The 27957-nt window shown below is 39.3% G+C and overlaps 1 protein-coding gene across 1 annotated transcript in view; it reads left to right on the forward strand.

The window, feature by feature from the left end:
• Positions 1-27957, forward strand: part of LOC114049519 (piggyBac transposable element-derived protein 5-like) — a 168142-nt gene that overhangs the window by 105037 nt on the left and 35148 nt on the right. Inside the window, exon 3 of the mRNA XM_027870755.1 lies at positions 4356-4490. Within this exon, the coding sequence (XP_027726556.1) occupies positions 4356-4490 (135 nt within the window). The remainder of the gene's footprint in view (positions 1-4355; positions 4491-27957) is intronic.

A 27957-nucleotide genomic window follows, 5' to 3' on the forward strand; every position in this document is an offset into this window, starting at 1 on the left:
TTACAGATAAGGAAACTGAGGCAGGTAGGGTTAAGTGACTTGGCCAGGGTCACACAGCTAGTAAGTGTCTCAGGCCAGATCCGAAGTCAAGAAGATGATCTTCCTGACTCCAGGCCTAGCACTTTATCCACTTTGTCACCTAGCTGCCCCTGAAAGTAACAAAACTGACTAGCTTATCTGTATCTCCTTCAAACATCCTTTTCCTCTCTTCCATTGTCTTTTAATGTTTCACTAGTGTTTTCTTGTCTTATTTTTTTTGTATCAATATCACTACTCACCAATGCTGTGCTTGCCTCTCCTCCTCCCTACACGTACACCTCAAATAAATATAGTCAAACAAAACAAATCCTCGTGTTGGCTGTGCCCAAAAATGTCTGTCTTATTTTATGCCTCCTCCTCCACTTGCGTAGGCAGTATTCACAAGTTGTTGTTTTTGAAAAAGTGAATCATTTGGTGACCAGCCTTCTGGTGGCTGAACCCAATGAGACGGGTCCACTTACCCAGGTTGGTCCTTGGATGGTAAATATCCAGGCTGTTTCTGGGACCTCACTCAATCTCTTTGCTCTGCTGGGGTCTGCTAGAGCTTTGCCCTGATAGTATACATAGCCTCTGTGATCTCAGGGTCCCCTCCATGCCACAATGAATCATTAGAGTAGGCCATCAGTCAAGAAATGCAATCTTATACAGCATTAATAGAAATATAGTGCTCAGATGACAAGAAGTAATTCCTGTCTGTACCCTGTGTGCTCAAAGTAGTGTTCCCATTTCTGGATGCCATGTTTACAGACAGGTATTAGCAACTGGAGCCCTAACAGGGGAGAATAAGGAAATAGTTGGGGGAACTGGGGGTATTGAGCATAAAACAGGAGAACATCTCATACCTTTGCAGAAAAGAAAAAGAGATATAGGCTACATGACCAGGATGGTATCTAGGGCTCCTAGTCTATGCCATACGCGGAGCAGTTGGAAGAAATTAAGAGAGTTGAATTTGGAGTTTTGAAAAAACTCAAGGAAATGAGGTGTTGAGGTATGATCACTGCCTTTAAGTATCTGAGAGGCTGTCACAGGGAAATGGTATTATATGTATTTGATTTGGCATCAGAGGGCCGACCCAGGAATAATAGATGGAAGTTATAAAGAAGCAAATTTATGTTTGAAGTCAGGAAAAACTTACTAATAATCAAGTTAGAGTTATCCAGCTATCCAAACAATTGAGTTAATAGAGTTGTCCAAAAATGGGATGATCTACTGAGGGAAGTAGTATGTTTCCCCTTATTAAAGTCTTCAAGCAAAGGTTAGATGACTACCTATCAGGTAAAGACAACTAGGTGATGAAAGGGAGAGAGTATTGGATCTGAAGTCACAGAGACCTGAATTAAAACCTAACCTCAAATATTTATTAGTTGTGTGACCCTGAACAAGTCACTTAACCTCTGTCTGCCTTAGTTTCTTCATCGGCAAAATAGGGATAATAATAAAGCACCTACTTTCCAGGATTGTTTTTAGGAAAAAGTGAAATATTTCTTTTATTTTGTTTTCCAGTTTTCAATTTCCTTTATTCAACATCATCTATATGATATTTCTTATACCTTATGTATGATAACTAGTTTTTTCTTTATATTCACTCATCCGTTTTTTTAATATTCTTTTTTATATCAAGTTCTAAATTCTCTTCCTCTTTCATGGACCATTTCAGGCAAGCAATATGATACCATTATATATGTGAAGTCATGCAAAAAATATTTCCATATTAGTCATGTAGGGGGTGGAAAGGCAAGAAAGATAAAGTGAAAGAAAATATGCTTCACATGTTTTCAGAGTTCATTCAGAGTTCATCACTTCTTTCTCTGGAGGTGGATAACATTTTCGCTCATGAATCCTTTAGAATTGTCATGGATCATTGTATTGACTAGAGTAGCTAAGTCTTCCACAGTTGATTATTGTTACAATGTTGCTATTGCTGTATACAATGTTATCTTTGTTCTGCTCACTTCACTTTGCATGAGTTCATATAAGTCTTCCCAGGTTTTTCTGAAACCATCTTGCTGGTCATTTCTTATGGCACAATAATATTCCAAAAGATGAGATAATATATGCTTTAAAAATAGCCTTACAAACTATATAGTACTATATTATTTCTAGCTATTATTATTGTGTTGTATTGGAAATTCTCTTTTGAGTGTGAGTCAGATTAGAGGTTCCTGAAATTTCTTTCCAACTCTAAAACTCTGATTCTGTGAAAATTTGAGGAGAACTTGACAGCTGCTTTCATGTATGTGGTGTGACCTAATGATAAGGGATTAAGCTGATTGTATTCAACTCCAGAGGGCAGAACTAGATTGAAATTATAGGGAAATAAATAAGAGCTCAATCTAAGAAAGGACTTTCTAAGAATTAAGGCTTTCTAACAATAGAAGAGACTATCTTAAGAGATCATCAAACCCAGAAAAACTGAGTTTAATCCTTCAGGGGGAAAAATAGATATTTAATGAAATAGAAGGCTTTCAAGCAATCCTGATGAAAAGACCAAAGCTGAATAGATAATTTGACTTTCAAGTATAAGACTCAAGAGAAACACAAAATGGTTAACAGGAAAAAGAAATCATAAGGGATTCAATAAGATTAAATTGTTTACATTCCTACATGGGAAGATGATACTTGTAACTACTAAGAGCTTTATCATTATTAGGGCAATTAGAAGCAGTATATGTTGACGGAAGGTATGAATGTGAGTTGATTATGACAGGATGATATCTAAAAATGAACAGGGAGAAGGGGGAAGTGGGATGTAGCATAAGGTAAATAATCTCACATAAAAGAGGTGTGAAAGAGTTTTTACAGGGGACAGAAAGGTGGGGGTGGCCAACAATACTTGAACCTTACTCTCATTGGAATTGACTCAAAGAGGGAATAACATACATGCTCAGTTGTGTATAGAAATCTATCTTACCCTACAGGGAAGTAAGAGGAGAAGAGGTGGGGCTGATAGAAGGGAGGGTAGATATGGGGAAGCAGTAGTCAGAAGCAAAGCACTTTTGAGGAGGGACAGGGTAAAAGGAGAGAAAGAAAAGGGTAAATGGGAAAAATAAGAGGGAGGGAAATACACAGTAATCATACCTGTGAGAACTATGAGAGCAAATTTCTTTGACGATGGCCTCATTTCTCAAATATATAGAGAACTGAATCAAATTTATGAGAATACAAGTCATCTCCCAATACAAGTCATCCGATTGATAAGTGGTCAAAGGATATATTTTTCAAATAAATCAAAGCTATCTATAGTTATATAAAAATACTCTAAATCACTATTGATTAGATAAACTGAAATTAAAACAAATTTGAGGTACCTTCTTATACCTGTCAGATTGGCTAATAAAACAGAAAGGAAAATGACAAATGTTAGAGAGGATATGGGAAAATTGGGACACTAATGCACTATTAGTGGAGTTGTGAACTGATCCAATCATTCTGGAGAGCACTTTGGAACCATGTTCAAAGGGCTAGAAAATCATAGCCTTTGACCCAGCAATACCACTACTAGATCTGTATCCCAAAGAGATTTTTTTAAAAAAAGGAAAAGAACTTATGTGTACAAAAATATTTATAGCAGCTCTTTTTGTAGTAGCAAAAAAGTGGAAATTGAGGGGATGTCCATCAGTTGGGGAATGGCTGAACAAATTGTGGTATGGTTGTAATGGAATGCTATTGTGCTGTAAGAAATGATGAGCAGTTGGATTTCAGAAAAACTTGGAAAGATTTGAATGAACTGATGCTAAGTGAAGTGAGCAAAACCAAGATAAGAATATACACAGTAACAGTAATATCATATAATGATTAACTGTGAATGACTTAGATATTCTCCAAAATGCAGTGATCCAAGACCATTCCAAAGGGCTTATGATGCAAAATGCTATCCACCTCCAGAGAAAGAATAGATGGTGTCCGAATGCAGATCAAAGCAAACTTTTTTTTTTACTTTCTTTTTCTTGTTTTTTTTGGGGGGGAAGGGTCTATGTTTTCTTTCACATGACTAATATGGAAATATATTTTGTGTGACTGCACATGTATAACCTGTATCAAATTGCTTGCCTTCTCAATGAAGGTGGGGAGGGGAGGAGGGAAGAAGATAATTTGGAACTCAAAATTTTAAGAAGTGAATGTTAAAAGCTGTTTTTATATGTAATTGGGAAAACATAAAATGTAAAGTGAAAAAAAAAGAGGGTAGTCAAGAGCATTTAAGTATTGGTATTCATGTCAGGGAGGCTGTGGTGGAGATTGTTGCATTGGGTGGGATGCTTCCAGAGATCTCTGTACTATTTAAAATTCTATGATTCCTCTTTTCATTATGTTGGCAGGTGCTACATGAACCCCTGATTGATGAGGACCCAGTGTTCATTGCTACATGTACAGAGCGAGAGCTGCGCAAGAGAAAAAAGAGGAAATTTAGTCTTTGGGTCAGGCAGTGTTCCTCCACAGGCTTCATCAGTCAGGTAAGCCCGGGTAAATTGACCAGATGGGAAGGGAGAGAATAAAAGGCTGGCTTAATTTCCTTACTGTTAGATGACTTTCCTATTTCTACTCTTGGTCTTGCCTTTACTAAGCCTTTTGCTTGAGCTCAGTGAAACAACTAGTGAGCCCAGTACTGTTCTTTCGTTATTGAGGTGAATGGTTTGGTTTGGTTGGTAGATAAAGAATTCTAGCTGGCCTGCTGTCCACTGTCATCCCCCCAAGACTTTCCTGTCTCCACTGAAAATTCACATCCTACTCCTAACACTGACGACAATATTAATAACTAGCTTCTCTGACTTCAGCAGTGTGAAATTTCTAAAGGCGCTGCATAAACCAGTTCCAAAAGGTTTAACCAGTAACTCTGCTTTATGAGTCTCCAACTCTGCATTTCAGTTGCCCCCAAACATTCATCTGTCCTTGTGTAGTTCTCTCTTCCCCCCAACTCCCTCCAGTGCTTGGAAAACACTTCATCTTCATCTCTATCCACCCTAGCTCCCTTCAGGTCTCAGCTTAAGAAGCACCTCATATACAAGGTCTTTCCTGATCCCCTTTAGTTGCTAACCCCTGCCCCCCATCTAAATTGCTTTGTATTTACTTTGTCCATATCTTGTATTAATTTATCTGTCAACAAACTATTTCCTCCCTAGTAGAATGTAAGGTCCTTGAAGACAGGGACTTGGTCATTTTTTTTTGTCTTGATATTCCCAGGACCTAGTATGGTGCCTTATTCACACTGAACACTTAAATGCTCACTGAATGGGGAAAAACATTATCTCTGGTCCTCTCCAGAAAGCACTGGTAGCTTAAATACAGTTCAAAAAGCTGCTTTCTGGTGACAGCCTTCCCAATAGTATTGCCAATATAGCTAAGACCTTGTGGGTCAGGTGTCTTCTCCACCTTACTCTTCCAGAGGCACCTCCCCAAAGGCAACAGGCTAAAATGGAGACTCCTCTATTTAGTGCATTTGCTACTTTTGCCTACAATGAGCCAGGATTGTCCTCTGATTCAAATCTCAATTCAGTCTTTCAAGAAATATTTGTTGTCACTTCTCATTTCTCTCTCTTTCTCTGTCTCTCTCTCTCTCTGTCTCTCTCTCTGTTTCTCTCTGTCTCTCTCTCTCTCTCCCCCTTTCTCCTCCCCCCTCTCACACACACATAATAACTATAATATGAATTAACATGGGAAAGTATACTGGGAAATATCCAACATTTTATGTGATGAAATTGTTTTTTAAATTAAATTTTATTTTTTCGATTAATAAGCATTTAATTTCTTTCTCTCCTACTTTCCCCTCTCTGGAAAAGAAAACAAGAAAAAACAGAACTCTTAAAACAAATTCCTGTGATTCAGCTTAACACTTAAGTGTCTACAGTTATCTCTTCCACATTGAGACTTTCGCCATCAAGATTTCGATATATCATGAGTCAACATAAGAAATTAAATTGGAATTTTTGAGGGAGTTTTGTGTAAACCGCAGGTGACACACGAAGACCAATAGATGACACAGAAAACGTTTAGAAACGCAGAAATGCATAAAATATATGTATAGTATTTGTATAATATAAACCCAAATTTTACAATAAAGTACGGAAACATGTCATAAAAGAAAAAGAAAAAATTCAGACTTCTCCGGTACAAAGGGAGGGCCAAAAATTTTTACACAAATTTTCCCAATCATTGTGCCCCTAACCCCAAGATGGGGAAGGGATAACTGTATTATGTGCCAGGAACTGTTGATAGGACCTTGCCCTCAGGGAGTTTTTGGTCTAATAGGGAGAAAAAACATGCACACAGATAAGTATCACACAAAGGACTTTGAGATGAGTGCAAGGGGAGAAGGTCAGGCAAAGTAGTGTGAAAAATTTTGGGGAAGGAGGAGTTATTTTTCACCTGGGAAGGTAAGTAAAGGAATAATGGAAGAGGTGACATCCAAATTGGGCCTTGAAGGAAGTAAAGGGCTTGGAGAAATAGAAAGTGGAGAATAGGTTTGTACAAAGTGGTTAGAATGAGAATGGAGGATAAGACAGTTTGGCTACAATGTGGAATATATGACTGGGGATAGTATGGAGATAAGCATGGAAAGATAGCTTGGAGTGAGGCTGTGGAGGACCTTAAATTCTAGAGTTTATACTTAGTAGGTGATAGGGGTCATTAAAAAATTTAATAGAGCAGCTACATTAAGGTATTGCATTAGGAAGATTACTTAGGCAACTGTGTGAAGGGCAAAGTTAGAGACAGCATTGCCAGGAGGCAGAAAGGCCAGTTAAATATCTATTACAATAATTTAGGTAAGAAAAGATGAAGGCCAGAAGAAGGCTGGTTGCAGGGGCAATTGAAAGGAGGAGATAGACATGAGAAATAGAAAGGGTAGGAAAATAAGAATATAGATGTGAGGGGTAAGGGAAAGGCAAGCACAGATCATCTTGAGTTTGCAATGCTGGCTAAATGAGAGTGTCCTGCAGACACCAATGGAAGTAGAGAATTAAAGGAAGAATTAAGAATTAGGAATAAAGAATTAGAGGGAGTGAACCCCTATCTGGAAAGATAAGAAAAGGGAAAATAATCTGTGCTGTGATTAGTTAAAGCAGATAAAACCTACACTCTGGTTTTGTTCATTTCTCTCTCCTTGACTCTCTGGCAAATTCAGAGGGGTGTAGCCAATTATCACATGCTGCCTGTTTTCTTGTGGGTTTGCTGTTTGTTTGTCCTTCGTTCTCAAAGTGGACCATGACATCAGGGAGACGATGCAATGACATGCAAGGGAATTAGATTTAAGAGAGGGAGGGCTGTGCAAAGTCAACAGCCTCACTTTCACCTCCAGAGCCAGCTGGGTCCAGAGGCCAGATAAGGATGTGGAGATGACCCAGGATGCAGTGGGAGACTTGGCCTTTTCAAGCTTAGGTCTTTAACAGGTCTCAGTTTGACTGAGGCAGTGCCTATTCAGTGATTAAGGGGTCTAGAGAGCTACTAGAAATGGTTTAGTGGGCTCTTCTGGCGAGTTCCAGCTACTTCCTCTAACCACAGTTAAGGTCATGATGGCTTTGAGAACATTATGGTGAGAAGCCTCATTTAAACTAAGCTGGTCTCCTGATCAGTGACTGTATGAGGACTTATCTAGGGATTGTTGAGGTACAGGGGCTTGGTGTACGAATTTACAATTCCTGGGCCTCATCTGTTTCCCTCTGTGACTTGGAAACTGGTCTGATCTGTTCTGGTCCTGTTGCTGTCTATCTATTTGTACCTTTCCTAGCAGGAAGTTTGAAAGAATCTAGAGATTAGAGTGGGGAAGGAATTACACATTATGAAACCTGTGCTCAAGTATCTTGCCCAATGGGGTGAAATAGTTTCACATCTATCACCCTGCTTCCACTGATGGTCATTTTATGTTAGAGTGGGTAAGGATGATAAAATACCTCACAGGCTGATTGTTCCTCAGATCAACCAGAAAGTGCCTACTTTTGGGGGTTTGAATTTTGTCCTCTTTGCATCTGGCAATAACCTGATTATCTAAGCTTTCTTAGCAAGTGATTTTTAAAATGTTTATTATTTTTTAAAATATTAATTTATTTATTTTTAGTTTTCAATGTTCACTTCCATAAGATTTTGAGTTCCAAATTTTCTCCCCCTCCCTCCATCCCAAGATGGCATGCAATCTGAAATAGGCTCTACATATACATTCATATTAAACATATTTTCACATTAATCATGTTGTGAAGAGGAATTAGAACCAATGGGAGGAACCACGAGAAAGAAGAAAAAAAAGAGAGAGCAAATAGTATGCTTTGATCTGCATTCAGACTCCATAGTTCTTTTTCTGGATGTGGATAACATTTTCCATCATGAGTCTTTTGGAGTTGTCCTAGATCCTTGCATTACTAAGAAGAGGTTAATCTATCAAAGTTAGTCATCGAACAGTGTTGCTGTTACTGTGTACAATGTTCTCCTCATTCTGCTCACTTCACTTAGCATCAGTTCATGTAAGTCTTTCTAGGTTTTTCTGAAGTCTGCTTGCTCATTATTTCTTATGTAACAGTAGTATTCCATTATATTTATATACCACAACTTGTTCAAGCATTACCCAATTGAAGGGCATCCCCTCAATTTCCAATTCTTGGGCACCACAAAAAGAGCTTAGCAAGTGATTTTTGAGGCAATTAAGTAGTTTAGTGGCTTGAGTGCTAGATTTGGAATTGGGAAGATCCAAGTTCAAATCTTGCCTCTTAATATAGCTATTTGCCTTCCAAAAGTCTCGTGATGGAAAAAAGAACTATGGAGTCTGAATGCAGATTGAAGTGAACTATTTCTCTTTTTTTGTTGTTTTTTTTCTTTCTCATGGTTTTTCTCTTTTACTTTGATTATTCTTTCACAACATGATTAATGGGAAATATGTTTAATATGATTGTACATGTATAGCCTATATCAGATTGTTTGCTGTCTTGGAGAGAGAGGAAGGAAGAGGGGGAAAATTTAGAACTCAGAATCTTATAAAAGTGAATGTTGAAAACTAAAAATTAATCAATCAATTAAAAATATATGTAGCTATTTGCCCCTAGGCATATTACTAGCCTCTGAGCTGCATTTTCCTCATCTGTAAAATGGAGATTTATAGTAGCACCTCTCTAATAGGGTTGTTGTGAGAATCAAATGAAATAATATATACAAAGTGCTTTGCAAACCTTCAAGTGCTATATTAATGTCAGTTCTCTTCTTCCTCCTCCTCCTCCTCATTATTATTATTATTATTATTATTATTAATTTTGGGATCAGACAACAAAAAACAAAAGGAGTCAGAGATGTGCATGAAGAACAGAGAGGATTTTCACACCAAAATTTGAACTCCATCAATCAATCCACAGCATTTATTAAGCATTTCTTACATGGCAGGCATTGTGTTGAGTGGGAATACAAAAGATAAGAATGAAAATAGTCCCTGTCCTAAAGGACTTTACATTCTGTCAGGGAAGGCAACACTTAAAAATATAGGCTTATATAAAATAGATACAAAGTGATGTGAGGGGAGGGGGAAAGGCACTAATAGTTGGTGGGGGGGGGTGCGGAAATCCAGAAAACTTGGTATAGAAGTTGGTACTTCATAGCTAGCATTTGTATAAGACTTTAAGTTTGCAAAGTCTTTTACATATGTTAAGCTGAGATTTTAAGAGGTAGAGATAAAGAAGGAATGGATTCTGGGCATGGTATACATCCAGTACCAAGGGTTGAGAAATCTTGTTGTATACGAGGAACTTGAAGAAGTCCGGTTTGGGTAGACTGTAGGGTAAATGAAAGGGAGTGATATATATTTAAGGTACAGCTAGATGGCACAGTGGCATAGAGTGCCTGGCCCAGAGTCAGGAAAACCAAATTTGGCCTCAGACACTCTGTATGTGTGAAACTTGGATGTCACTTAACCCTGTTTGCCTCAGTTTCCTCATCTGTAAAATGAACTGGAGAAGAAAGTGGCAAACCACTCCAATATCTTTGCGAAGAAAACCTTGAATGGGGTCATGAAGATTTACACACAACTGAAATGACTTAAACAACAAAGATGTATATCAAGACTAAAAAGATAGCTTAGGACTAGATTTTGAAGCATTTTAAATATCAAACAGAGGAGGTGTATTTGTTTCTAGAGGTAATCAGAAACCAGTGGAGTTCATTGAATAGAGGAATGACATAGACCTGCACTTAAGGAAAATAATTTTGGCAAGAGTGTGTGGAATAGATTGGAAAGGGGAAATACTTAACACAGAAGATCAATTAGTGGGTTGTTGTAAGAGTGCAAGCAAGAGGAAATGAATGCCCAAACTAAGGTGGTGGCTATGTAAGTAGTGAGAAGAGGTTGGCTGCTGGAGATGTTGTGGAGGTAGAAACAAGACTGGTAGATGATTGAGTAAGCTAGGATGAGGAATTAAGGTTAACCCTAGGGTTTTGAACCTGAGTGACTGAGAAGATGGTGGTAGCCTCAATAGTAATAATGTGGGAGTTTGTGAAGGGGAAGAAAATGAGTTCTGTTATGGACATGTTGAGTTTGAGATGCTTATAGGACATCCAGTATTAAATATTCCATAGACAGTAATATGGGACTTGAGCTGAAAAGAAAGAGATGGACTGGGCGTATAGGTCTGGAAACCATTTGCTTGGAGACAATAATTAAACCATATGCCAACTTTGTAGAGAGAGAGCTGAAGCATGGGATGGGGAAAATGTTGATTGTCTCTATCCAATATGGTCTCTATGGAGTGTGACAGCATTTTTGGGTAGGCCTGGCAGGATCTGTTTCCAAGGTTGAAATTGTGCTGGCCTCCCACTCTTGTGTGGGAACATTGGGTTGTTGCCTGGGTAAAGGTCACCATTTAGTTTCCCAAATTCGTTTCCTACCCTGAGACATTCAAACTCAAAAGTCATTACTGCTGGGCTGAAAAAGATTCGTCATCATGACAAATCAGGTGTATGGCCTATCTTTACCTAGCAGGATGGTATAACATATAGAAAGAGAGCAGAATTTGGAGTCAGGAAAGAGGTGATTCTCCTCTCTGACTTAACATCACTGAGTCTTAGTTTTATCATATTTAAAATGGCAATAATGCCTATTACCTCAAAGGATTATTGGAAGGAGCAGTATCTATAAAGTTCCAGCTCTTAGCATCAAATCAAGGGAACTGCCTATATAAATAGGATGGTACATTTAAAGCTAGAGGGAAATTTGGAAGTCATCCAATCCAACTCCTTCATTTTAAGGATTTTAAAGTCATTTTAAATTGAGACCGGTAGGGACCGGTAGTAAGTGACTTTCCCAGAATCACACAGGAAATAGCAGTGTCACGGTTTGCACATAGATTCTGTGACTCAAAATTTCTTTTCACAACACCACGCTCCCTGTACATCATCTGACACTCCTCATGTAGAGGCTACTTCCTAGTAGCTGCTAAGGATTTGGTTCCAGGTTAGGGATGGGTCAGAGATCCAGGCTAGCCTTGGGGTTTAGATCTAAGAAACATACCTTAGAAATGTCCAAGTGTGTCTGAACTGGAATACTAAACTCATCCTTGAGCAGATATTGTGCTTTCAGGTAAGCTCCAACAACCACATAAACGAATGTCCTGGAAGCAGATCAGAAATATAGGACAGCTCTGTCTTTTCTGGATCCATGACCCCATATTTGTATTCACTGTTTTTATATTGAAGTCTTTGCATCCCTTAAGAAGGATGCAATGGATAAATTAATCCATATAATGCAATAAACATTTATTAAGTGCTTATTATGTGCCAGGCCCTGAGCTACACATTGGAAACACTGTGCTAAGTGATGGATAAAGACTTGACCTGAGAGTCAGGAAAACTGGGTTCCAGATCTGACTGACCAATATTGGCTGTGTGATTTCTAGGCAACTCACTTAATTTTTTTCAATGACCCAGGCTGGAAGTGTCAAACATGAGGCCCCCAGGCATGAAGCATTGCTGCCTATAACACTTCCCAGTGCAGCCTGAACTAAATTAAGATGTAATTGGAAAATATTTAACAAAATAAATAAAAATAGAATAAAACATAGATGATGTTCATATGTGGTTTTCTAAGTCAACGTGTGGCCTATTGGCCTTCTGTTATGGTTTAATGGTTCCTGCTTCAATTGAACTTGACACCACTGCCCAATGCAAGTCTCTAAAACAGTAAATTGCAGAGCACAGGTTGATCTTCATGGTAGAGGGAGTTTTCTCACTGGGAGTTCCCTTTACTGATGATATCAGAGGTTCATTCAGAAAAATAAAAAGTTTGTGCCCTTAAGTTGCACTTCAAAGAGGGCTGTATCTGTTTGATCAGCTCTTCTGTATAGCTAGGGTCACGTGTAAGTCAGTCCTTAGGGAGATAGCGTGGTACGGTGGAAACCTCGACAGGCTTGGGATCTGAGGATCTGACTTCAACTCCTAGTTCTCCCACTCACTCCTTGTGTGTTGTTGTTCACTTGTGTCAGTCGTGTCCAACCCTTTGCGACCCCATTTGGGATTTTCTTGATAAAAATACTGGAGTGGTTTTTACCATTTCCTTCTCCAGTTCATTTTACAGATGAGGAAACTGATGCAAACAGGATGAAGTGATTTACCCAGGGTCACACACCTAGTAAATGTCTGAAGCTAGATTTGAACTCAGGAAATAAGTCTTCCTGGTTCCAGGCCTAGCACTCTATCCACTATGCCACTTAGCTGCCTTGTCCTTGTGTAACCTTGGGCAAGTCATTTCAGTGGGATTCTGTTGCCTCATCTATAAAATCAGAGTTTGGACCATATGACTCATGAAGTCTCTTCCATTTCTAAATTTATGAACTTACTTTATGCTTGATGAAAGTGTTGTGACATCATCTCTCTGGATCCCCATCTTTAAAATCTAGTTCAGTTGAGTCTTGAAGGAAGTGAAGGATTCTATGAGGAAGAAGGTTAGGAGAGAATACATTCCAGGTATGGGGACAATCATTACAAAGACAAGGAGATAGGAGATGGGGTATGTTTTCAGAAAAGCAGCAAGAACATTAGTTTCACTAAACCATAGAGTGTGAGAAGGAAAATCATGCATAATTAGGCTGGAAAGACAGGTTAGGACCAACCAAACAGAGGAATTTGTCTTTTATCATAAAGGAAAGATGAGGCCACTGGAATTGACTGAGCAGGGAAGTCATATGTACTCAAGGAAAATCGTGTGGCTGCTATATAGTGGATAAAGTGGAGAAGGAAGAGATTAGCAACATGGAGACCAATTAGGAGGCCATTACAATAGTCTTAGTGTGAGGTGATGAGGGTCTGTGTTAGCAGTGAGAAGGGGATAGATGTAAGAAGTATTGAAGAGGTAGAAACAGCAAAATTTGTCAACTGACTGGATATGTGGAGGGACGAAGAGTGAGGAGTCAAGCATAATGCCAGGTTACAAATTAGGAAGGTTGGAAGAATGGTAGAACTCTTCATAGAAATTGAAAAGTGGGGTAGGAAGTTTTGGGGGAGGGGGAAGATAGCCCAATGCTTTATATATAGAAGATGCTTAATAATGTTTGTTGAATTGAAATGAGTGAATATATACTTGAGGGACAAGCAAAGGATAAGTTCAGTTATGATATTTGGAAGTCAGGGACAAGAAGGAGAGAGAAGGGTCCATCATGGTCAGTGACATAGAGAAAGTCACAGAACAAGTCAATGGGAAAGCCCAAAGTAAAGCTTTCATTTTCATATTGATAGACTCCATCTAATTGCTCCCACTTGGAAAGTTGGCTAAGTGGTAGAGAAGAAAGTTGGAGACGTTTTGCTAAAATAGTTTGCTAAAAGATAGAATGATTTTTATCGGGATAGTGGTAATGGTAGTAGGAAGGCCTCTGATCTTTTAAAGTCTGAAGTTCTCATGGATTAGTGCACTTGAATTCATTTCTAGAGAGATGACTCTTGATCTCAGAGTCACATAAAGGCAGTTAAGCCTCCTGTGTTTTTTAGCCTTGTAATCTGCTGAGAGAGCATGAAGTGAGAGGATTAAGTCAGCATGATGACTCTGAAAAATAATGAATTAATGTCATTAGTTTCTGAGAGTTAAAAAAAAATATGGTGACATTATGCTTTAGTACTTCAAGTGAACTTTGGTTTTATTGATGTTTAATAAAAGCTTCTTGGTTGATACTGGGTATTCCCTCTGTACAGAAGCAGCTCACATCTGTTCCAAACCTAAGTAGATATAGCAATCATTAAGAACTAATTAAGCACCTACTCTGTATCAGGCACTGCTCTAGGCACAAAGACAAAATAGTTCCTGTCCTCAAGGAGCTTAAAATAACATGCACTCATATAAGCAGATATACAGTATATACAAAGTGATGCAAAGTAACTTCTGGGGGAGATACAATTATAATAATAATAAGCATTGATATAACGCTTTAAGGTTTGCAAAGCATTTTAAAAATCCTGTCTCATTTTATTCTTACAACCCTGGGAGGTATATGCTATTATTATCCCCATTTTACAGATGAGGATGCTGAGGCAGAGATTAAGTGACTTATCCGGAGTCACACAGTTAGTGTTTTAGGTTGAATTTTGAACTCAGATCTTCTTGATTCCAGGTCAGGTGTTCTATTCACTTTGCCACCTACCTCCCTATAGATGGGGGTGGGGAGTTCAGAAAAGACCTCATAGAGAAGACGGTGCTGGAACTGAACTTTGAATGGAGAATAGGGGTTCTAAGATGCAGAGATGAGGAAAGAGGGCATTGTGGGTATAAGAAACAGCCTGCGTTAAGACATTGAGAGGGAAGATTGAATGTTGGTTGCTTCAGACCATACATAGACTATGTCAAAAGGAGGTAGTTTCAGTGAGTTGCTGTAACCCAAAAAAAATCATCAGCTGGTGGTTAATACTTTGACAATCTTTGCATGTACATGAAGCCTTTTTAGGTGACCAGAGCTCCCACGGCCTGTACTCTACTAGCCAAATGTTTGAAAACCTAGAATCACTTAGGGTCCATACCCCAATAAGAGTAGTACTTCAATAGATAATGATGAATTTATCAAATTTTTTAAAAAAGAATTAGATATGTCATGAAATTCATTTGTATAGGAATTGTGAATTCCAAAAATGCTACTGTGCTTTTCCTACAACTCCTCTTTTAAAATATATGGCATCCTTGTCCTTCCTCAAATTTCTTTCCAAAAGTTTCTTCCAATAATCCCTAAAAAAATGGCTAGTACACTTTTACATCAGTCCCCTTGTGTGGCATTATCTCATTCATTATTTGTGGGCCTGTTTGTCCATGTCTAGTGGGATGGTGTGGATCTTGATGAATCAGATAACATATGCCACTTAATACAGGCCCAGCCTATGTTAAAAATAAGAATATGTAACTGCTATGAGTTGTCAACAAAGAACCTCATGTCATCTACAAGAGGTAGTGATTAATGGATTAGGAACTGAGTTCAAGTCCCACCTTTGATAAGTACTGGTTGTGAGATATTGGGCAAGTCATTTAAACTTTCAGTGCCCCCAAGTAATTCTCTGAAACTATTAGTGGAATTATTATTTTATTATTATTATTACTATTAAAGGAAGGTGTTCACTGAGATATTCCTAAACTAATAAAATCACAGATCCAGTTTGTTTTTGTAAACTATGTTGTTCCCCTTGACATGAAAAAGCCTTGTCTTAATTTCTGCTCAGTAAAGGCTGATACTGTTTCCATTCAGGGAAGAGGAAGGATAAAATCAGACACACTAATTATTTGAATTTTAGTGTGTTGTTCAATTATATGCCTTCAAGGAGTTATAAGGGAGGGCAGGAAAGAGGGAAGCAGAGGGGGGGAGAGAGATAGAAAGAAGGAGGGAGGGATAGAGGGAGTGAGAGGAGGAGAGAGAGGATGTGTGTGTGTGTGTGTGAGAGAGAGAGAGAGAGAGAGAGAGAGAGAGAGAGAGAGAGAGAGAGAGAGAGAGAGAGAGAGAGAGAGAGAAGTAGGGATTCTTCATGGTTCCCTAGGGGAAAAATTGGACTGTGATGATGAGGTGCATTCCCCCCCCCCCCATGGGGGAAGACAAATAACATACCCATAACAAGACTCTGGACATAGTCTCTTAACCCACACTCACACTAGCAGGTTGAGTTCCCAGAGCATAGCTGACTATATAATCCCTTTAAGATTCCTAGGCATGCACCTGTGGGGCTTTCAGGTTCTTCTAAAATCTAAGCTATCACCTCCAGCTCCCATTCTAGTATGTTCTCCCCAATATCAATCATAAGTGATCATTGTCCCCTATATCATTTGCCAGTGGTAGTTATTATTTCTTCAATGTAATTTAATCCACTGGTATCTCCTTGGTATCATTGCTAAGCAATTAATATTGAATAGCTTTTTCAAAGGTATATTTACTGAAAAGCTTTAGCAGTAATCAAAGTACAGAAACACCTCCCCTGAACTAGGGCATACTTTACCCTCTACAATCTCAGCGCCTAGGGAGAGTGGGCCCAAACTTAAATTGGTTGCTAATAAAAATGTGTTCCAGCAAAATGTTAATTCCTAGTATTGCACAATCCTTGGTCACAACACATGGCTGTTGAGTTAATCCAGCGCTAGCATGCAGATACTATGGCCATGGTGGTCTTTGTCATGAACTCCTATCACTGGACCTTTGGAAGCTCCTCCACCCTTTCAGAGCTCACAAGGTAGAAGTTTGGTCTGCTGTGTCTTGTTATTCATTCACCTGAGAGCAAGAATGAAAAAAAGCAAGGCAGCAAAGAAACAAAGGCACCATGTCTTCACGGCCACATGTTAATTCCAGTGGAGGGAGAACTTAGACGTTCGATGCCCCCACGTAATCTCTAAGACTCTAGGTCGCATTACTAGAGGAGGTTCCTCACTGAGATTTTCCTAAATCGATAAAAATCACAAATACATTTTTAAGTGTGTTGGTGATGAACAATTCTTGTTTTGATTTTTGTTTATTAAAATCTGATAGTACTTCTTCTATTCAGGGGAGCGGAAGGTTAAAGGCAAAGATAAAAACAGTCAAAATATCTGCCCCTGCCCCACTCAGAGGCTTACAGCAATTCTTCCTTGTTCACTACCAGGGAAAAGAATGATCTATTTCTCCATTGGAACCTTTTGTATGAACTCTTAGTTCTAGATTAGTAGTCACCATGGATTGAGAGGACAAGAAATAGTTATAGAATACCAATGTATGTTCTGAATGAGAGTTGGGGATGATTCTCTGTCACATATCATCATTCATTTCCATAAGTAGGCTCACCAAACCTCCTACACAGGTTAGCAGTAGGCAAAGACCCCTAAACATACTTCAAAGACCTTCGGCCAGTCCCCCATTTACATACATAAGAAAAGTAGCTAGCGATCCAAGGGTCAATGTAATGTTACAGACACAAAGGGGCAACATGGTGTAGCGGATGGAATGCTAGACTTAGACTCAGCAAGAAGCTGGCTTCGAATCCCATTTTTTCGAGTTTCCATTGGCCAGCCGAGCCTTCTATAGGAATAGTCACTGATATATTTAGCTTCTAGAGCACTTGAGCCCGTCTGTCATAATGCAGCCTTTAGTTCTGGCAGCTTTCTCTTTCCCTCACAGTTTGACCTGAGATTTCTGGCTGTACTTCTTGCGTTGGCTACATGTTTTGGTGATTTGGGGAGGGGAGGGCGGTGAGGAAACTAGCTTTGGAGTGACTGAATTGTTGATTTCAGTGCTGCTGCTCACCCCCTTGAGCACTTGCTATTCCTAGAGCACCTGATTTTCATAATGTATTGGTCTTTAGTAGTAATGCCCTTGGCCATGACCAACTTTTTAAGTCTTAAAAGGGGTTGTTGGAATCTCCATCCTAAGACTTGCAAAATTCCTCATTGATATGGATCAAATATTCTTAGAGCTGAAATATGTATATATGTATGTGTATATACACACATATAGACATGTATGTATTACATATACATATACATGTATTTATGTATATACACACACATATTAAATACATATAATACTCCAAAGAGACTTGTCTAATGACTAGTCAAGATTATAAAAGTATGTATTCAAAAACTCATATTTATCCAGTGAATGATATGGATATATCTACTGCATATCAATAGGGATGACTCAACAGAATATATGAAATTATGTAGGATGGTTTTTTAAAAAACAATCATCCCACTGTTTACACATGGAAAAGAACATTGTCCATCCATTGTTCAAAGGAGTCACCTCGGAAGGTTATACACTTAATCCAACAGTTCTTCCATTGCTCAAATCTTTTCTGAGGCAGGTCTATAGAAATTGCTTCCTTGGCCTGTAGCAGAGACTTTTTAATACCCTTAATGATAGCTGCTCTTTGTCCACTAGGGGTGGGTTTGATTTTCTGAAAGAAGTAAGAGTTATTTGGAGCCATGTCAAAGATTATTGTCTGTCCTGAAGGTATTGCCCAATTAATCCTCTGTGTCTCCTTGATGCCATTTTCTTCCTAATTCCTGAATCTAAAACCCTTGTGACTTCAGCTCACTTCCAGATTCCCTAGGAAGAACATGTAACCCTTTGATTAAAGCCTTTCCTCTCCTGCAATGCTGAGACATGCTGTTTGCTTCCCTCTTTGTAACAGGCTGGCTGGAACCTGGAAACATGCCAGTGTTCAGAATAAATATATCCAAAGATGGCAGCAGTATTATCTAGCACAGCAATGTCTAGAATGTTTTGATCACAACTCTTATCGGTGAATATACATACATATATATGTATTTGTATGTGTAGATAGATCTGTAGGTAGATAGATATTTAGATAGAGCTATATTTTTTAGCATGCATGCATCTCCAGCATGTGTATATTTACTTGTTTATATGTTATATAAATGTACTACGATACTAAAATTTATGTGCATTTAAAACTTACACAAAATAGAAATTAAAAAGGATGAAATAAAGATGAAATGACATTTGATCCTAGAGTCAATAGGGAATGAATTGGAAGTTATTAAGTAGGAGAGAGACGTCAGACTTTCATTTTAGGAAAATTTCTGTGGGTGCCTATGATACTCTGCTTCCTCACCTCTTCCTCTTGGTTTCTCAGGCTTCCTTCAAGACCCAGTTACCATCATTTTCTATCTATCCTGCTACTAGTGTCTTCCTCTCTGAGATCACCTTCTGTCTATACTCTGTATGTACCTAATTATTTACATGTTGTCTCCCCCATTAGAATCTGAACTGCTAGAGGTCAGGGACTGTTTTTACTTTTCCTTGTATTTGCAGTGCTTAGCACAACAGCTGATATCATAGCAAGAACATATTTTTATTGACAGAACAAGAGACCTGAAGCAGGAAGACCAATTAGGAGGTTATTTCAACAGTCGAGGAGAGAGATGGTGAGGTCCTAAAGTTAGGATCTGATTGGGTATGTGACTGTTGGGGGTGGGTAGAGGACTCAGTATCTGGGGAGAGGGAGAGGGAGAAGTTGTGGATAACAGCTAATTTGTGAGCCTGACTGGAAGGACAGTATTAACCTTAACAGAAATAGAGAAATTCATAAGGAGGGATGGGTTTTGGAGAGAAGACAATATAATGAGATCTGCAGTACAGCTCATAACCAATCCATGCCTGATCATCCTATGGGCCTTACTCTGTCCCATCAAAAAAATAAGAGTGGGGTCAAGGATCTTTGGGGAAGCTAGCTGGTGCAATGACTAGAGCGCCAGACCTGGAGTAGGAAGATCTGAGTTCAAATCTGGCCTCAGACACTTGCTAGCTGTATGACACTGGGCAAGTCACTTAACCCTATTTGCCTCAGTTTCCCTATCAGTCAAATGAGCGGGAGAAGGAAAAGGCAAACTACTCCAGCATCTTTTTTTTGGCCAAGAAAACCCCAAATGGGGTCACAAAGAGTCTGACATTGAACGAACAATAGCAACAAAGATCTTATCAGCTATGACCTAGAATTTGGAACCCAATAATTGCTTTAGTCACAGTGATGAGGGAAGAAAGGGCAGGTCAGGTTGTGGGCATCCCAGGATGGAGAATTTTACCTATCCAACTCCTGCAGGTGCCTGGGTCATGGTTAGGTTATATTGCCCTGAGGCCTGACCTGGCCAGGGGATATTGGTGATATGAGAGAATATGGTGGGAGGAAGAGGGATTTGTATTGAAAAATCATGGGTAAGGCATGTGAAGTAATTGTTGGGAACAAGTCCATGATTGGCTGTTGTCAGGAGGAATCCCATCTTGCCATTCTCTGATTAAATTATCACACACCCTTTGGAACATTGCCACAGTCCTCCACTTTGGAGACCACAGATCTAGCATTTGACTTCACACAAGGAGTGCTATGCCCTTCATATTCTGAGGATCATTGACTATTTCACCCTAATGCACTCTTCTCCGAAGAGGGAGAATTTTCCCAAAGTCACTGGCATCCCCGAGAAAGCTCTTCACAATATGTAGATTTCAGCATATTTGAGTGAATCAAGGATAGCTGAGGGCATCCATTAACAAGGTATACAGCTGCCAGAAGTTCCAGAGCTGCCCGGGTCATTCCCACTAGAGAAGTTTTTGCTATCAGCTGGCCCCTCTAAAAGTGAGTTTATGTTGGTCCATTTCCCAGAAACCAGATATTCACAACATCACTCCTCTGCTGGGTTTTAATTGATTGGGGCTAATTAGAGCTCTAAACTTAATGGTCTGAGAGTACTGTGGTGAATTTAGCCCATCCCTTCCCTATAAGCCAACTGATAATCATTGTAAAATTGTAGAATTTTTAGCAGGGGAAGAGACCTTAGAAATTATCTATGTACATGCTTTATGGTAACTCAGACCTAAAGTGGAAAGAAACTCAGAGACCATCTATTCTATTTAGGCAGCGAAATCGGCACAGTGGATAGAGTGCTGGACTTGGAACCAGGAAGAACTAAGTTCGAATCCTGCCTCAGACACTTACTAACTGTTTGACCCTGAGCAAGTCAGTTCATCTGTCTGCCTCAGTTTCCTCAATAGTGAAATGATGATAATGATAGCACCTCTCTCACAGGGTTGTTACAAGGATCAAATGAAATCGCATATGTAAAGAGCTTCGCAAAGCTTAAAGGGATGTATAAACATTGCTGGGCCACCTATAGTCATCTTGACCTTGGTCTTGCCACTGGACTTTGACAACGAGAGGAGAGAGGGAGGCTGATGACTTAGTTCAGCTCTGCCTCACTTGAATCCAATTCATACAGAAGTGAAGACATCACTCACAATGTCGTTGGTCCTTTTTGAGAATGAAGATGAACAACAATATAAATACTAGCCATTGTTATTCCAATACCCTCATTTTATATTTGTGGAAATGAGTCAGGAAAGTGAAGCAGCTTGCTCACTTAGGTAATAAGCCATTCGTTTTACAGATGGAAAGATGAGGCTCCAAGAGGCATAATGAGTAACCAGGGCTTGAACTCAGCTCCCCTCAATTGCAGTTCAATATTCTGCTATCTCACTGTACTTTCTTGATCACTCCTGTCTTAGAAGAAAGGACAGATCTTTCTAGTTGGGAGTCAAGTGACGCTAGGGTCAACACCCACGGTGATCTTGGTACCTGGATAGACAGAATCTTTGTTGCCATTGTTACTTCACTTCTAATTCTGACTATGTCACTACTTGGCTATGTGTTCTTGGACAGATCACTTTTTCTGATGCTTCATCTGTAAAATAAGGGATCTGAACAGAAGATTGGAGCTCTTCCAGCTCCAATGTTCTTTAACTCAAGTTATGAAATCCAGTGGGATTTCAAAGCATCTCAGCTCCCGGAGGTATCCAGGAGACCAACTCAGCAAGGACAAAGGCTGTTCAATGTCTGTTCAATTCAATCCAATCCAGAAAGCACTCATTAAGCACCTGTGGTATACAAGGTAAAGTGGCAGGTGAAGGGGATTCAAAGGTAGAAAGGAAGCAAGACCTGCCCTCAAGGAATTTATGTTCTACTTGGAGGGAAGAGCATTTAAACAGATTGATAAATGTAATGTAGTCTTAAAAGAGAGAGAGCACTAACAAGTTAAGAAAGATGAGGATTGAGGAAAGGCCATTAGATTTGACAATTAAGGGATCATTGATAACTTTGGAGAGAGTAGTCTCAGTAGAGTGATCTGATTGGAAGCCAGACAGTAGAGTTCAGAAGAGAGTGAGAGGAAAGGGACATGGAAGCATCAGCTGTAGACAACCTTTTCAAGGAGTTTAGTCACAAAAGTGGGGAGAGATATGAGAGATTAGGTAGTAAATATGGATGGATCAAGTGAAAGTTTTTTGAAGATGGGGGAGAGATGGGTATATTTGTTGGAAATATATCCAAAAAACTGAGGGAAAGATTGAAATTAAGTAAAAGGTAGGGATAATAAAGGGGACAATCTGTTGGAGATGATGGATGAAATAGGATCACTTGTACATGTGGAGAGATTTGTCTTAGCAAGGAGCAGGGCTCCACCTTCATGTGAGACAAGGAGGAAGAAGGAGATAGTAACAAAAAGCATCTGAGTGTTGTGAGATGAGGAGGGAAGAAGAAGACACTCTCAGTGAATGGCCTCAGTTTTTTTCAGTGAAATATGAGGCCAGGTTCTCAGCTGAGTGGGTGGGGGGAAGGGAGCTACTAAAGTTTTAGAGGAAGGATAAAATGTTTGGAAAAGTCACTGTGGTGACTGGAAAAGAGAGTCAATTAAGGAGGCAAAGAAGGATGGCCTTGCTGCAGTGAGAGTCCTGTTGAGATAATGTAACGTAAGTTTGTAGTGGATCTAGTTAGCACAGTTTTGTGATTTTTCTCCAGATTCATTCAGAAGCACATGAGTAAGAGTGAAGGAAAAGGATGGTGAGAGAAATCTTAGGGTGAGGCTTGGCAGAGCAATATCAGTAATAGTCTAAGGGAACAATATCATTAGAAGAAGACAGTTGAGCTGGTTCACCAAGCAGTTAAGATAGGGCAGGGAGGAGCATGTAACTAGAGCAGGGATGATTTGCCTCAGAAAGAACTGGCAACCAAGAGACTAGACGTTGAAGGATAGGGTTTGGGGTTGCAAGGCAGAGGGAGAGATGCAGTGACAACAGATTGTGATCAGATCAGGGAATTTGAGAGTTCATGGATATAAAAATGGCTCATTAATGGATGATGATAAGGTTAAGGGTTTGACCAATGAGTAAACTGAAGAATTTGGAGATTAGGGAGTTTGAGGGAGCATCAAGTATATCTATTGAAGTCTCCTAATATGAATGTCGGAGTTGGGGAGGAGAAAAAGACTGTGAACTAGTCTTTATCTTTAGGACTTTCTTCCTGACACTGATTGGCCTCTTTTTGACTTCTACCCATTGGTCCTGGTGTGGCTCTTTGGGGCCATGCAAGGCCATTCCTTCCTCCAAGCGACACCCGTTCAGCTTCTTGAAGAGGACTGTTAAATTCTCCTGAGTCTTCTTTTCTCCAGGCTAAACATGCTCAGTTCCATCCAAAGCATATGCAAAGGCAGAGAGTTAGAAGATGGCTTTGAAGGATAAAGTACATTTGTTATAGAACTTTATTTATAAATGGTTATGTAATACGTAGATTTTGTTAACGTATGTGTGCACAGATTTAACAATCATTGAAGTTACCTGTAAACTCATCTAGTCCAGTCCTCTCACGTTTCCAAATGATATGACATAAATGATTCAGTGGACAAAGGAGACTTGAAGCCAAAAGCCCTGGGTTCAACTCATGACCCTACCAGTCATATGACCTCGGATAAGTCACTTAATCTCTAAGTCTTGGTAATGTCATCCTTAAAATGGAAGTGACAATCTGCTTTATTTAGAGAACTTCATAGGGTTTTGAAGCTCAAATGAGATCTTGTGTGTGAAAAGTGCTTAATAATAATAACAATGTTTATAATAATAACAATAGCTAGCATTTATATGGTACTTTAAGGCTTACAAACATAAAGTGTTCAGGGTATAGTAGAAAAAATCATGGTATTTAGCATCTAAGAACCTCAGTTCTAATTCTGCCTATGATACAGTCTTCATCTTGCCTTTCTGGATCTTAGTGTTTCTCCGCTCATCATCTGATAAGGTCAAATGAGTTAATCTCTAAGGTCCCCTAGAGTTCTAAATCTTATGATCTGCCATATAAACAAATTGTCTATTGTTATTAGAGGCAGAATGGTTTGGTAGGAAATGCTGGAGACTTGGGTTTGAATCCCACCTTAGACACTTATCAGGTATGTGACCACAGACAAGTTGTTTAATTTTCAGAGCCTTGGTTTTCTCCTATGTAAAATGAAGGTGCAATCCTCAAACTACAGAACTTGAACATTCTGAAGAATGCTCTTTGCAAACCATAATGTGCTTTCTAAATGTGAGTAGTTGTGTCATTATGGCCCAAGGTCACCCACCTCATTAATGACAGAGATTGAGCCCCAATCCATTATTCCAAGGCCATCAGCATTTCTTTTCATCAGCATAAATAGTTGCATTTTAAAATGTCTTTGCCCAGTGTTTGTTCTCTGGGAGAACAATGTTGCGCTGTGTGATTGGATCAGGAGATTCTATATTGTATCCCCCAGAATCTTAGGGCTCCTTATAAGTTTGCTTGGGCCCTGGAAGGGATTTCCTAAGTGAAGCTGAGCTTTCTCTATTTTTTACCAATTTCCTCCATCTTCAAAGACTGTGGGAGGATATAGTTTCTGAGGCAGGTTCTCTTCTCTGATATCTAAATTGCAGTCTCTCTTTTATCCCACAGAAGCCAGAGCCCATGCACATAAACTACCCCGAAAATGAATGGTACAAGTGCTGCCCCCTACAGGCTGAAAATGTTCTTTATTTGTTTTACTGGCATAGGATAAGAAACCATCTAAACAGAGAAAAGAAAATGTCATCCCCTCTCTCAGGACCCTGTTCTTGTCACTCTGTTTCTCCATTGGTTCCTTCCCACTTGGCTGCAGACATGCTCAGTTCATCCAATCCACCAAAAACTTACAGCAACTCATATTACATTATATAAATTATATATGTGTATGTACATATAAATATATGTATATTATTACATATTAATATAAATTATATATAATGCTACTTAATATATTAATATGTATGTGTGTATGATCACTTGGTGGTCAACCTTTTGTTTATAAGAATCCCTGAGCTCAGCCAGGCTGGTCCTAGACAATAGGCACAGAGCTAGTTGTCATACCCGTACTTGAAGCCCTTCTATTTGGCAGGCCCTGCCAGAAGCTATGGTCCACTGGCAAAGATGATGATGATGATGATGATGATGATAGCATGATAGATAATAATAGTTTATATAGCATCTTTACATATGTTATTTCATTTCATCCTCCTAACACCTCTATGTGGTAAGTGCTGTTATTATTCCCTTTTTACAGATGGGGAAACTGAGACAGATGGACACAGTAAGTGTCAGAAGCACGATTTGAACTCAGGTCTTCCTGACTTCAAATTCAGTATTCTAGCTCCTGTGCCATCTAGTGTATAAGAACCCTTGCTCATCTCCATGCCACAGTGAGGCATCAGAGTCACAAAGGAATAAGGTCATAGATGGAGAAATAGAAAAAATTCAACATGATTTGGCAGCAAATTAGATATAGCGGATGAGGGAAGAGGAAGAATCAAAGATGGCTCTGAGGTTTTGAGCCTGGGTGATTGGGATGCCATCATATGAAATAGGTGAATTGGGAGGAAGTACAGATTTAGGAAGGAAGAAAAAGAATCATTCCATTTTGATCATGTCATTTTGAGATGTCAGTGGAATGTGCAGGCAAAAATATCTTGCAGGCCTGGAATTCAAGGGGAAAATTAAAACTAAATATATAGGGGGCAGCTAGGTGGTACAGTGGATAGAACATTGGCCCTGGAGCTAGGAGGGCCTGAGTTCAAATTCAGCCTCAGACACTTACTAGCTGTGTGATCCTGGGCAAGTCACTTGACCCTGACTGCCTCACCAAAAAAAAAAAAAAAACAACCCAAAACTAAACCAAATATATAAGTTCGGGAGTTATCTATTTAGAAGTGGCAGATGAACACATGGCAGCAGATGAAATGAAAAAAGGGATATTATAGAGACAAAAGGAAAGAGGTCCTAGGACAGAGCCTGTCAGGAGACTCACACTTAGAGAGTGGAAGGAGGCAACCAACCAGCAAAACAAACCAAGAAGGATGGGGCGGAAAATAGGTAGAGAAAAAGAGAGCAGAATCATAGAAGCTGCAGGAGAAAAGACCACATGGGGGAGGGGTGGCTAATAGTGCAAATGCTACAGAAAGGTCATGGGAGATGAGAACTCAGAAAAGGCTGTTAGATTTCAAGATTAAGAGATCGCTGGTGACCTTTAAGAAAGTAGTTTCAGGAGAGCGGTGTGATCAGAAGTCAGATAACAAGGAATTGAAGTAGGTAGATGGTGAGGAATTGTGAAGGCTTCCCTTTTTAGGAATTTTAACAAGAGATAAGGGGGTATAAGGGATAAAAGACCACGGAATTGATCAGCCTTAGGGTGGTGAAGCAAGCACCCTGAACTTTGCCTTTTGTTACTGTTAACATTTATTCAGACAGTGCAGATCCTAACAATTTCAAATTTGTTTTCCATCCAAGGGCTGTCTGAGCCTTGGATACAATAAGGTTGTTATAATATAGGGCTATAGGCCTGGAGCAACCTGGACAATTGGAGCTGATTGTTAAACTTTTCAGTGTGAACAATTACTGCTCAGAAATCAGCAAAAAGTACAAAATCAGGGCTTGATTTATTGTCTTTTTGATTGTCAGGACTTAAGAAAGTGATAAAAAAATGTGATTAATGCAAATTAAACTTTAAAAGTGTCCTTTATTTTCAGAGAACCCATTGTTAAATATTTACAAGTACATCCCTGCTGGTCTGTATCTCTGGGGTGAAAGTGAGACACCAGAATTGGAGGCGGGGTTGTCTCCTTAATAACTCCAAATTCATTTCCTTTTGAGGGAAGGCCGAGGGTGGTGGCTATGAGTCTTGGGGACTATAAAGGGCTAGAAGGGGGAAGGCAAAATTAACTAGAAAAAGGGGAGAATTGTATTGATTGTTTATGGATCACTCTAAATCCTTTGTATGTTTTCTAAATGTTCAGAGAAATAAAATCTGTCCTGTATCTGACATGTACTGTTAAACCAGTTTACAAAGGCACTGGAGACATTTTACACATATCTGCAGACCTAGACATGTGCTAGCAAGGGTGGGGAACCTGCAGCTTGAGGCCACATGTGGCCTTCTACATCCTTGGGTGTGGCCTTTTGACTGAGTCCAACTTTTACAGAACAAATCCTTTTATTAAGGGTATTTGCTCTGTGAAGTTTGGATTCAGTCAAAGGGTCACACTTGAGGACCTAAAGGGCCATGTGTGACCTTGAGGCCACAGGTTCCCTACCCCTATGTCCAAGCTATACTATAAAGTTCCCAGGGAGAAGAAAAAAAGAAACTCAGGAAAGTGAGCCAAAGAGATAGGACTTTTGGTTGTTGCCAAGATTTTTTTTTTCCTGGTTAACTTTTATTTATTTAACTAGCTACAATCATTGCTGAGAATTTTCCCAAGTTTCTAAATACCTATTGTTTTTAAAGGACCTTAAAAAAAAAGCAAAGCAAGACAATATCCCACACAGCAGATGGAATTACACAGAAGTTCCCTAAGGATGTGACAGGCAGCCCCTGCATTCCATCAAAAATGATGGATAATGAAAAGGAGGGAGTAAAAGGCATCAGTGGGGTCACCAGAGGTATAAGTGTGAGATGGTATGTTGCCAAGATTTTTGGTTGCTACCAACATTAAGTTTGGTTGATTGTTTATCCTATAGGTAGCTTGTGTGTGTGTGTGTGTGTGTGTGTGTGTGTGTGTTTATATGCACACACCCATACATATATACGCATGTACACATACATACACAAGTATGCATACATATATATACACACACACACACACACACACACACACA

Source organism: Vombatus ursinus, unplaced genomic scaffold, assembly GCF_900497805.2.
Source record: "Vombatus ursinus unplaced genomic scaffold, bare-nosed wombat genome assembly UNPS02014798.1, whole genome shotgun sequence".
NCBI classification, from domain to species: Eukaryota; Metazoa; Chordata; class Mammalia; order Diprotodontia; family Vombatidae; genus Vombatus; species Vombatus ursinus.